Source organism: Triturus cristatus, chromosome 10 (genome assembly GCF_964204655.1).
Source record: "Triturus cristatus chromosome 10, aTriCri1.1, whole genome shotgun sequence".
NCBI classification, from domain to species: domain Eukaryota; kingdom Metazoa; phylum Chordata; class Amphibia; order Caudata; family Salamandridae; genus Triturus; species Triturus cristatus.
Window position 1 is genome coordinate 379,330,364 of NC_140593.1, and position 13,575 is coordinate 379,343,938.

At 42.2% G+C, this 13,575-nt stretch overlaps 1 protein-coding gene across 12 annotated transcripts in view; it reads right to left on the reverse strand.

Annotated features, from left to right (window-relative positions):
- Positions 1 to 13,575, reverse strand: part of TAX1BP1 (Tax1 binding protein 1) — a 712,600-nt gene that overhangs the window by 339,239 nt on the left and 359,786 nt on the right. For all 12 annotated transcript variants that reach the window (XM_085631620.1, XM_085631618.1, XM_085631616.1 and 9 more), the window contains one exon: positions 1,929 to 2,114. In XM_085631620.1, coding sequence (XP_085487746.1) covers positions 1,929 to 2,114 — 186 coding nt within the window. The remainder of the gene's footprint in view (positions 1 to 1,928; positions 2,115 to 13,575) is intronic.

Below are 13,575 nucleotides of genomic sequence, written 5' to 3' on the forward strand. Positions count from 1 at the left end.
TACGTGGTCGGCGACAATGTTTAGGTGGGTGTATTGTAGAGCATCAGTAAGGAAACATTTAAAAAGTAGATTGCACTGGCAAAGAAAGATTCATACCCACTGTGTTGCAGGATCAGACCACTACCAAGAACAAGAAATTGGAGAACCAGATCTGTCTGATGTACAAAGCAGAACTCTGTACCATTTGCATGGGATGCTTTGCTAGAGTTTGTGAATCCCTTTTAGAATAAGGTGAAGTGGACAAGGACACAAAATTCAACCTTAACATTTCAGAAATATGGCAACTGTGAGAAAGTCATCACGTCTGCCCATGCAGGATACTTATGTGCTGAACTATCTAATGTGTTATGGTCCCAATTTGCTTATGATCCAATCTGACACCACTGGCGTGGGGACCCGCACATGGTTCATGAGGAAGTTTAGGAACCTTGTTCATCCCTATGTTTTGAGTTCCACCAGACAAAGACCAAGGAGATGCGATAGCTTAGCATCGGGCTCCATAGATCTATTTCGAACAACAATAGCAGGACAGACAAGCCACTTCCTTGCTTGTTTTCTAAGGACACTGAAGTGTTTGATGGTGCAAAAGAAATACCTTGATGCCTAGTAAATCTACTTGAGCAACAGAATAAGGTCGAGTAGACTGCCTTCGCTGGACTACACTCCTTGCATAAAAAAGTGGGTAGGTGTTCGATCCCATGGTGGTGGAATACCACCTACATGTGTATCCAAGCTGTAAATAAGGCTAACAATAACCTGTATAGAACAAATTTGGTAACTGGCAATGTTTTGAAATATTGATACTGACTGGAAGTGGGTAAAAACAATACTATAGATATCTGAGGTTTTGATGAAGAAATATGAATCATAGCTGATACAGGAGTTTAAAATAGCCCTGAAGAGGTCCTGATGCTGGGAAAGAAATGCATTGACTGGATACGTGAACTATGATTAAAAGAAAAATTAACACAAAAGGAAAACTGTTAAGTATTCAATTTTGGAGAGTATTTAGGTGCAACTCTAAATATTTATTAACCCCTTCGGTGCTCATGACGGAATGGTTCCGTCATGACCCACGGTTGAGCTGTGCTCATGACGGAACCATTCCGTCATGACCACGCCCGCGCAAGATTCCGTCAGCACTGCGGCGGAATCTGCGCAGCATCGAAGGGGTTAAATAATAGTTTGACGGGGGATTATTGCAGGATAACATCAAAACTGAGCCCTTTTGCAGCTGGATTCTGGGATGTGTGCACTAGATTTAGGAAGACATTAGAGGAGAACAATCTCATTAGGGCGGTTTTAAAGACCACACCTGCAAGCTCATAAACTAATCAGCACGATGGTGGAAATTGAGACTTGCTGGCCTGGAAGCCTTAATTGAACCACACTTTGGTGTTCTGCTTTTTAACGGACATGACTAATAGCTGGACCCACAATGATACCTTTTATTTACGATGTGTCTCCTGATCCATTCTGCTACAAGTTCAATAATAGGTCTCACAGCATGAGCATAGCCAACTGAAGTAATGGCCCGGAATGATTTGATATAAGGAGGCTGTGATGACTGGAAGAGTATGAAATAAAAACACTTTCTCTAGCAGCACACTAATTAAATCCAAGGGAAGCATGGCCTCTTCTTCATCTTGTGTCCAGCAATAAGCAATTGAACTGAACTCAGAATGTTGGATTCAATAATAAAGCCCTTAAGCGAATGTGGGGAGTCCGTAATATACAATTAGGAGTTGAATACTACTGCAGTACAATATACACACCTTGCTCTCTTTTCACATTAGATAATGCTGGCAGTGTTGTAAAAACGATGTCACAATATTGGAACCCAACCATGTTGCAAGTCATGTGCAAAAAATGCTGTAAAGTATCCAGAAAGATCATGATGATAGCAGGTGTTGTTATACCTACATTACCTTGTTTGAAGAATTCAGTATTATGTCTCTCTGAAGCTTTTCCTTGTCAGCCATGCACATTTGGAGTCTGCCAACCTCCTCTTTGTAGTGAGTTATCATATTTTCTCTATTAGCATCCATAGTCTTTAGTGTCTGAACCTCTGTAATCAACTTTGTGTTTTCGATTTCTGTATTTTTCAAATGAACCTGCAACAATAATCCAAATTGTTAGCAGGCAATCAGAATAATTAAACAGCAAGACATTTCACTGGATAATCAGTTCTCTTCTAGGTTTATGAGTAACATGCATGAGAAACACAGAATATGTGGCGGAAGGTACAAGAAATAATACAGGCCAAATGCAAGCATTACATGCTACATGAAACACACACACATAACAAGTCAACCCTGCCACATTACATCAACCCACACAAAAAATTCACCAACATACACTACCTAACTTAAAGGACAAACACCCATTTGCTATATATACAGACAGTTACACAGCCAACCAATGTTCCCACAGACCCAATAAATTGCCATATTACAGTCACAGACAGTTACACAGTCAACAACTGTTCCCAAAGACGCAATAAACTGCCATATTACAGCCACCAAACATGCATCATACTTGTCCTGCTCAACCAAATCAAATATACCAACTCACATCCATACTACCAGATAGCACAAGTTCCCACTCCACAAAACCCTGTCAGAACCACACTACAAAGTCTGGCTCTCCTAGTTTAGCAGACAATTGAAAAAATATAAATGAATGGCAATTAGGAGTGTAGTAAAGTAGTATATTTTCTCTCTTCATCATGGGACCTTCATTGAAATTTAAAAAATGTTGAACTGAATAGCAAGTGCATCCTTCGAACTAGGTGGTGCAATAAAAGTCATGTAACCATGAGGGCAAAGTCAAATAACTTTTACCAATGAGTGCCTCTGGTCTAGAAGTAGGACCTAAAAAGGTCACCCATCTTGCAAGACTTACTAAAACCTTAGAAAAGTGGTCATGTACAGATTCCTAGCTGCCATGTAGACCCATGTAATGAGTAACGCATTCAGTCATGCCTGGCTTTTCAATGACAATTGGAACTTATGCAACATGCAGGATTGGTCGAGGAGACACACGTGGTCTATGATGCCATATCCAAATAAAACAGAAACAGTTTTACCTCTGAAATACAGGAACTTGGGTTTACCTTGAAATGCTTGCATGCCTTTGGACAACACACCAAGGCTGGTACAATTAATGATTTTATGTATATACTGTTTGGAAAGTTAGGTTTGCTCCAAAGTTTGTTTGGACTGTTATCTAAACAGACACTTTTAGTATCGCTTTTCTCCCTAACAGAGGTAAAGAAGCATTCTCTAATACAAATGAAAAGGAAATTTAAGTTAATAAAAAAAAACTTCCCAAATATATCAAGTGCATATCAGTCTTTAGTTGACACCAATGGGTGCTCTATTTAACTTAAAAATCTATTTGGGCCTTCATTGAGAGCGGATTTAAATAAATGTAGTGGTTGAATAAACAGGTAGCAAGAAAATGCCACAATCCTTGCTATGAGTTAAGTAAATGTATTGATTCAAGAGGGTGAACGGTCAAATCATAGGTGAGAAATTGCTCTTGGGTAAAACAGAGATAAATGGCCCTTTAGTTGGTTAACAACATTATACAACTGAAAGAAGAAAACGGAATGGGGAAACACCTTGCATGCTATGAAATCTGATCATTGTAACAACGATAATGAGACTGTGGCATCAGATAAAATAACATAATACAGTTTTGCCTTGAGTTAAAGAAGATATTTGTAGACATCTGTTTGGGCTGAAGCTCAAAATAAACACTATACTCTTTAAACAATGCATCTTGAATGGATGTAGGTTGCGATATCTTTAAACAATCATGACCAGAGTTAGTCATATTCTATATAATCTAACTTACTAGCACATTGGTTTGAAAATAGCGCACACAAATTCTGCATGGACTATGAGCCACTCACAAAAATAGTGTTCTGCTCCATTAAGATAACGCCTCTACTTGTGCAAAACATGTTTTTGACATAAAAGGCATGACCTTTGTTTTTGTGTTTTTGGTGGGATTCACTGATGGACAAATCATTTTGCGTTTTTTAGACTTTTCTCCAAAATGTTGGTCACTGTTCCCTTTGTCGATCAGCCCTTGTTTACAGATTACTTTTTTCTGCATCATTATACTTAATGAATTTCTTATGTCTGTCTATTAAAAATATATCAGTTGTAGTGTAGAGCCACTTCAAAGACAGTTTAATTTCTCGTCATCGGATGTCCTACAAAAAGGCAGTCACTTACTCACCAAGAAGTATAGAACATTTTGCAAATTCTCTCCTTGAAGGCTAGTCCATTTGCACTTCTCTTCTATTAATAATTTTTGTTTTGGTTTAGGCTAAGGTTTGGATAATGGTGGATCCTGCTAGAGTAAAGCCTTTCCTGTGTTTGGGGTACTCAAAGGTGAGAGACAGATATCGCTGAAGTTCCTTCAGTAGCACATCGGTTACACTCCGATTCTCCTGGAGGCTTTTTAATTTGCTCTTACCCGTCCAAACATCCTGTAGTATCAAAGGTTTTATTTAAGATCTTCTTAGTTTGAATGAATTAATCACCATTGTTTGTTTAAATGAACTAATTGATCTGCAGGTTCATGCACATGGCTTCCTCTTTTATATATGCTGTAAAGAAGCTTAACGTCTGGGAGTCAACTTGCTCCATTGTACACTTGTCAATTAAAATTCCCACTCTCACAGCAAGTTCTTTTGAAAGCATGCCTTAAGCTAATAGAGTGTCACTGTAGCTTGATCTGCTGACGCCCACGTTCTGCTGTCAGGGTCAGTGTAGGAGTTGACTTGGGGAGATATGACAGTTTCCTTCACACTGTGCTTTTGGAGAATCAGCATTTTTAGATAGTTTTCAAAAGCCGACAGCTCAGCTATGTTTGATAATACAGAGTCCACTTTTGCCTTCATTATTATTGCAAAGTGAGTGAATCTACCTGTACAAAAAGAAAGGGGAAATTTTCAACCAATTCTCTTCATTACAAATCTGAGCCTTAGTTATGGCTATTGAAAGTGAACAGGTGCTGGAGAACATAAAGTTAAGCCTGCACATATGTGAAGGAACTGACTTTCTTCAGTAGTTTGTATTTTACTTTTTTATTTTTGCAGTTTTGCAGTTCAGAATTCTCAATGCCATTTTCTTAACTTTTTCCTTATTTGATCGTTATATAGTTATTATTCTAATTTCTGTTTCTGCAGGAGTCAGAAGGCACTGCAGGGAACTCTATTAGTTAGGTCAGGGTAATCTCTGTGTAGAAGCATTGCAATTTTCAAGTTTATTTTTGAGAAATTCCAAGGAGCGCTAGTCAGTATTTTTGATAGGTCACTCAGGTAAATGCTGGGAAGCACTGAAAGGCATCCTTGCTTCACACCAGTCAACTGTTCATGAGTGTTATATCCTGCTTCAATGGCTGAATTCCTGGATGCACTTTGTAAGATGAAAAGTAATTCCAACTAAGATTTTTCTAGGTTTTACTGCATAAAGTAGTTTTGTTCTAGATTTTATTGTATACAGTAGTTTTGGTATGAAACATTGCAAAATGGAGGCTTTATTGACCTCCAATTACTTTTGTGCATCTTTTCAGATAATCTTTGTAAACATCTATGTAAATGCCTATGTAAATATTTTGCCCTTTGCATGATCAAGCATTTGGTGTGTTTTAGCTTTGAACAATCATGTTTCCGTTTTCATAAATGTGAATGGTAATGTTTTTGTGTCCTGATGTATGGTAGTAAACTGACACCAAGAATAGCTGGTAAAGTGCTGGAGCCCACCATTTAACATGCGAGTGATTCTGACACTAGTAGCACCAATGGGCAGTCATGTCCGAAGTCCTCAAACGAAAAGCTATCCAAGGGTTTGGGAAATCAGTCAGCACCAGATCACTAAAACCATAACCGAAAGAACTCAATAACAATATCACCCAAGCAGTGTGGTACGATCAGATATCTTTCTGTGGTAGTAAATCTCAAATTGCCTTTGAGATTTCATGTGAAGGTGCCTTTTTTAATACTGGATGGTCAAGGATCTGGAAGCGCTAATAAAGTAAGCAAGACATTCCAAATCACCCTGTCCGAATGGGATTCCTGTTGTATTAATGAAACTAATTCCTACCTTTTGGTGACAAACTTATCAAAAGCCCTTTTATTAGAGCAGGAAGATTGAACTGAAGCAAAAAGGGATTGATTCAAACCAGATTTCTCAAGGGCATGTCAACCACAGACAGTTTTATTTTCTAAGTCAATCTATTACATGTCTGCCCTTCAGAAGCTGCACTGTTTTGTTGACTACAGAGAGGCTGGCACTTGTGTAGGCACATCTGTACTGTGGAAGATATTAATAAAACTGGTAATTGATTTGTTATTCTTAGAATATGCAGTTTTACTCAGAAATCTGGACTTTAATGTAGGGTTGGAGAGACTCATGTACGAATCACTCAGATCTGTATTTTAGCATATGTAAATGACCTAAATGTATTTCATCAGATACCCATTTGACTGCAGAGACTGCTGCACACTTGATGTCAGTATAATGAAAATCGACTACGTTTGAAAGTCTTGGAAGCAAAGATCGCTACTATATTGTACATTTGCCTTTGCACAAAATTTTATCATGTGCAATGCAACAGAGTACAGAAATTACTGTTCAGCAATCCTTTCATTCCCCCAATGCTTTGAGAGGCTTGAATTGGGATTGGGCATTCACACATTCTCTAAGCAAGTGGATGGGTCTTAATTAAGTACGTAAATAAATGTGGATCCAGCACTATCAACGCTTTAGCTGCTTTCATCTGAAAGGAGTTTGAGGGAATTAAAACTCGTACAAGGCTTGATTACAATAGAGGTTTGTCGAACTATAGTTTGCTATCAGACTGGAATACTGATTACAGTGATAAATTAGTTAAATGATAGTAAAACAAAATAAATGTATCATCAAAGCTTTAATTATGATAAAAATAGATTTTGAAACTTAAAATCTGCTCACTCCCAAGAGAAGGTTATGGTTCTTTGACTCCTGAAGAGTATTTGTTCTTGAATGTTAGACTGAAGGTTCCGCTTGAACAAATTAATCTATTGTGTTATGCCTACACTTCACAGGGCAAGAAACTCAGATATACTTATTCAGATTATGTCAACTAGCCAAAACATTGCTCAAATCAATACCATCCTTCAAGGCCTTATGTATCTAAGAAAAGGTTTTCTGGGCTTATCTTAAAAAAGCACCAAGTAACTACTTGTGAAGAGGCCATGAAATTGTGTTTAGGATGGAACACAAGTAACCCAAGTGCACAGACTGGTAAAGTTGTTTTACAATTGATTACACTGTTAAGTACAAGAAAGTTGTGTTGAACTACTAATCCTTAAAGACATGCTGGAGACTAATGAAAATGTGGAGCTTTTGCAGCAAGAATCATTCACAGCAGTGGTAATAGGACAATATTTTGTTGTTTTAATCTTTAGACACATTATTATATTTTAAAGAGATTACTTTTAATTTATAATGAGTGAAGCATGCACATTATGTATGAAGTACATACATAGCAAAATAAAGTTTGCATTTCCCTGTAAGCTAATAAACAATAATATTGAACCAGGCACCTCAAAAAGTGTTTGTTTGTAAGTTAGGAACAGGCTCTTTTTTTATCCTTCACTGCAGAGATCATCTCTACTATAGTTCTTATTGAAACTAGTGCTGGATTTCTTCTTCCTTGCCTCAATGGGAGCCTATATCATTTGATAGTTTTGTGCTGAGACTGGTGAACTTGTGCCTCATTTTGAGCATGATTACAGAGCAGGCTAAAGTGATCAGGCCAAGCATCTGGAAGGACATGTTCAGAGGCAGACTCATTTTAAAGTAAGACCCCGGCAACCAATTTTCAGAAACGTTGGGAGTCATAGTTCTTTGACACCTCCAAATTCTTTCACTTTCTTTGCTAGGCTTCCACTTTTTTATGATTTTATTCGTTCAACGACTACCACGCTTAGGGTTTTTGTGGTTGTTGAATTTAGTCTGACCTTTCTTATAGCGTTAATCTCCAGACATTCAGCATCCATTCAATGTAATGCTTGGAGATGGCCTGTGTTGATGCTGTGATTTCTGGTGAGTGCCAAAAGATCTTAGCTGTCTTGCTATCCTCAAGTTAAGGTTGGGTGTGATGTTTCTAAACTGATTCATTTTCAGTTAAACCAAGTTTATAAAGCTCAAGGAGTTCTTAAAAGCACTGGAGCAGAGAAGTTCAACTGTAGATTACATGTTACTGTTATTATACATTTTTAAAGTATTTCATTATGTATTCCTTTCCACTTGCAACATATTCTAGTCCATATTTTGGAGGTTATTTATCACTTCTAAGTGTAATTCTCATTTCCCAACTGGGCTCTGAAGGTGGAAAATCAGAATGGGATTGTCATCACTTTCCAACTGTCTTTCAATGCTTGCTTCTAAAGAACTACTTAGACAAAGGAAATCGGACGGTATGCAATTGAGAAAGAATTACTACTGCTTAACAACAGGATAGGGAGTCTTACTATAAACAATGTGTATGATGCATACTATTTACATAATGAGACAGAAAGTTGTGAACGTTCTTTTCTTTCCTATTGACTTCTGGATTGTGGTAATACAAGTCTCCGGAGCTTCTGGTCTTTAGAAAATCTAACTGAGGCGGAGCCTGACGTCTGGGCAAGATAGTAGCTCATTAATTGAGCTCCCGCCAGAATGGAGCGACCGGTCCCCTTCCGATCATCATCCAGTGGTGCAGTAGCCTGAAATAGGCGAGGGCTGCCCCTGCTTGTGGGAGCCAGAGAACAGGTCAATGGGGCATGCAAGTTGCAGACCTTGGGATCCTGGAGCCCACGACTGGGCCTACCGGCATCCTCCCACGGTTCTGTCGCCTGCACAGCAGCTTTGGAGCAGACATCTCCCCAACCCGGTCACCAGAGGACAGCGGTAGAAAGCTGGGCTGTCCAAGGGCCAGAAGAGACCTGGTGCAACAGCACCGCCTACAGCACGTCTCAGGACCATGCCCTATAACACGGATAGTGGCCTCAAGAATGCGGAGACCCGCGATGGGCCTGGGCTGTAACAACACCCTCCCTACTGCAGACGGAGAGTGCGGGACCCAGCAGCAGCAGTGATCAACACATCTTCTTGCCCTTGCAGCCCCAGTCAGGGCATGAATGCCCTCAGCCCGCAGCTATCTCCTTTACAGCGGTGAAGACCCATGTTGGAGCACCAGCCCCCACTGGCCTAAAGCTTACCTTCGCCCTACCGGAGATGAGGGGACAGAGATGACTGTCAACAAGCCGTGGACCCTACACATTCCCCTGTTTGGTCTTTCCCAGGCTACCTAGGCCCCCCCCTCTCCTCTGGAGTGTTGCCCTGCAGACATCGCAGCCTGCTCTTCCTTGCCCCGCAGGGGGTCCTGGCTGCCAGCTCCTACACCACCTCGAGGAACTGAGAGAAGCAGTGGCGCGGCCAACTGCCAGGTACAAAGGGGAGTGCTGGTGCCATCGTGTTCAAGGGTCTGGAGGGAGCATCCCCCACCCCATGGGGTGCTGATCCTTCCCCACCTCTGAGACGAGACCCAGGGGCACCGCCATGCCAGTTTCACTTAAGCACTGTGCACCACCATGCTTGTGCTCATCTACAGACTTATACTGGGTCACCAACTTGGTCCCACATCCTCCTTCCTGCGGAGTCTTGTATTTTGATCATCCCTGATCACTTGGCCTTCCCCGCCATGTCAAAGTCCACTAGGTATCTCCTGTTCACGGAGGCGGCAACTGGGAATCAGCCTAAGCTGGATAAGGATGTAGACTCTTCCTTAGACTGCCCTGAAGAGGTCATTCTGAGGGAACATGGAACTCTTAAAATCACACTCATGGAAGTGGCGGAAAAAACCTCCAAAACTTCAGCAGACATGCAAAGCATTCAGCAAGACATTGCCTCCTTCAATGCCAGCTAACCATGGCTGAATCCCACCTAGACAAGATCAATGTAAAATTAGCAGCCTCGATCAACTGGGAACAAGATCATTGCCACCGCCAGAAGAAAATTGTAGTGGTGGAAGACCAGTCCCACTGGGACAACATTCAGATTTCAGGTGTGCTGGAAAAGCTAGAAGGAGACTACAACATGGGTTTCTTGGCACACTTCCAGATGGCCCTCACCAGCCTGTCCTTTAGCCCTCTCTTGGAGTCCAGGAGGATTCACAAGATCCGTCAGCGCAGACCACAGCTCAATGACAGTACGGGGAAGACCATCAGCATGCTTCCTGAGACAACAAAAGGCCAGGCAAGTGATACAGGCGGCGAAAAAGAATGGTCCCTTTCATCATGAAGGGCATAAGATTTTCCTGTCCCAAGACTTTACCCCAAGAACACAGGCCACCCGCAGACAATTTCTCCAGCTGCGACCCCGTCTTCGCCAACATCGCATTCGCTGTGGTCTCCTGCATCCTGCACTTATGCTGTTCACCCATGATAACAAAACAACGGAATTCCACGATCATGGTCAACTTGAGGGGTATCTGGATGAAGCTATGATGACTGATAAGGACTTGGTTCCCGACATGTGTCCTACTGACATTGTGCCTTTACTTAGACTGGCTGGCCCGCTGGGGGCCAACGCCAGTGGCTGGAGAAAGTCACCAGACAGTGGTTGGGGGCCCCCGCAAGCCAAGCTTAACCCACAAGGAACCACACTTGAGGGACAAATCCCGGTCCCCTCTAAAGTCCTCTGCCTCTGCTGAAGCGACATCTCACTCTTGAGCTCTAGCTGGGTCAGGTCAGTCAGATGCACACCACTCTACCCGACCCTCCACACTGCTGATCGAAAACACACGGTCGCCCAATGGCCCCTCCCTCTCTCCGCTGGCCCCACAATGGAACCCGAGAAACGGCGGCCACCACCACTCACATCATAACCTTCATGTTAAGAAGGTCCAGGTTGCTGCACCTCTGCACCCTGGCAAGCCCCTCTGCCCCAACCTAAGTAAGTTTCCCTTCCCCAGACAGTGGATCACACAGTGCCTGCCCGTAGTCCCCTTTTCCTCTTCATGCACCCTCGCAACACCCCCGGCCACAGGCTTCCTCCACTTAAGCTTTCTTCATAGTCACACTCTGTGGGAGTCCATGGCCTGGCCCATTCACTTGGCAGTGATCTAATTGAACATGAACAGTCTCACCCATTACACGAAACGATGGAAGATCTTTAGTTATACTCGTTCCCTGAAGCCTGACATAGCTTTCTTGTATAAAAACCCAAATATCAGAGGAGGAGTCTAAAGTGCTCCACTGACTCTCCCTGGTGAGCAGAGCTACAGCGCTCGACCGCTCCTTGCCGACATGTGGTCTGACCAGCAGCAGACTTTGATAGCGCCCCCCCTGCATATCGACTGCACCAGACGATATGTGTTTGCTGTTGGACCACCATGTTAGGGCTCCCAATGGCCTGGAAACCTCTCCCACAAAATGGCGTCCCTATAAACACTTCATGGTCAAAACAAATCTTGACCTCTCCCTTCAGGTTTCTGGAAAGGAAAGAAGGACTATGATTACATAGCACTAGTTTTCCGAACAGGGCAGCCATCTTGTAATGGACACAGTGATCTCCACCACCTAATTAAAGGAGATCTAAATGTCCTATATGGACAAACTTCTCACAACGAATGAATGGTAAGTTAGAATAAACATTGCTGCTTTAATCTAGCTCTCCTTATCTGGAAAATCACTGATGATGATCTCTAGCTCTATCCTCCACCCATTCTGCCTATACTCCCTACTTCTCCAGCAATTATTTAGTCGGCAGATAGTTGTATTCCCCAAAGTTTCCTTTGACTTCTTTTACAAGTATTTTACCCCTCTAACTTCCGGTACTTTTATCCATCATGGAACAATACACACAAAGTTCTAACAATAACTTATTGGCTTGGTGGGTTACAACACTTTCATGATCATCTACCCTCCAAAAAATGCAACAAAGAATTTCAAACATAAATTACTCAAACAGAACTCTGGAACGCTGATCTCCAACTCCCATTAGTGTCCCAAAAAAAGGCACCCTAGTTAATATCCTATCTTCTTCACAAACAGAAGAGCACAATGGAGGAGAGCTATTACCTCCTCACTCTGAATTCATTCTTTCAAGAAAACACCCCACAGACTACACATTTCCATTGTACCTTCACCTATCTTCCAGGCCGAAGAAACCATCTCATTATAAAATAATGGAAACATACTCATACAAACGTCAGGCAGGAACCTAGAACAAATTCCACAAAATCTTTTTCAAGATTAAAAACACGGTCTCGAACAATACCCCCTCCTACCCCTAGTAGCTCTGCCTAACATCTTCCTATCGAATCACAGTCACCCCCTCTTCCTCCGCCACCTTCCCACCTCATTCACCTTGCGACCACTCCCTATCCTACAACAACAGAACTGACTCTATTAAATGCAGACCATCACATCATAGCGTGGTCTCTTCTCCCTCTTCCACCATCCTCCCATCTCACATGCCTCCTCTGGTATCTCACAAGAGGAGCGAAACTACTATACAGGACTGTAATCCTGTCAGAAACCTCAAACTGAATGGCCCCAGGACCTCTATTCGCCCATCCAAGTACAGCTGCTCCCTCCTCACTTGCTTGAATAACCTATTGAATATTTACTCGACCTGTTCCACTAACATGATCACATTCACTGAGCAGAAACCCCTAAATCCTGCAACTGATGAGACATGGAGACCCCTACCATCTCCTCTACCTACCATCCCCCCCAGCTCCCAAAACTCTGGCCCACACTACCCTCCCTCTTCCCCCCACTTCTACTGCCTCCTAACAAGTCCCTCCCGGCTATTCCACCACCCCGGAGAGTTTGTCCATGACTTCCATCCCCCGTCCAAGCCATGCTTGCTCCTACAGCATCAGTCACCCTACCCTGGAGGGCAAACTTAACACCATGGATAGAGATCTCCAGCTTATCAAAGCAGACCTCCAGAAACCTATACTCACCAACTCAAAGCAGGAGAATTTCTGGACCCACACTCAGGGACACAAAGGTAACAGAACAACAGACCCTAATCAACACACCCTAAATAATGATAGATGTTTCAACGTATTAATGCATATGACTTCAAACACTAAAAACCCTATTATTATACCTTTGAGATCATGACCCCATCCCAATGCTTCTATGAGACCTCAAATAATCACCCAACATATTTCTGACAATTAAATGTACTCCCTACTAGATTCCTACAACCCCATTCCTGTGGACTCTGCCCCTTTTCAGTTCACTATCCAGACCATCCCCTCCAACCCTTTCAGGGAACCTAGTCTTAACCTTAGAACTCTGAACAGGTGTAATCTTCTACAGGTCCCAAGTACTCATCATGAGCCACTAACGACCACATTTCATATTAAGACCATGCTTCTCAACTACAGATCAGTGGTTAAACATGCTGCAGACATCACTAATCTCCTCCTTGCTCAAGACCTTGACCTCCTAATCTTAAAGGAAGCCTGGCTCAATGATACTTCCTCAGCCAATATGGACATTCTAGT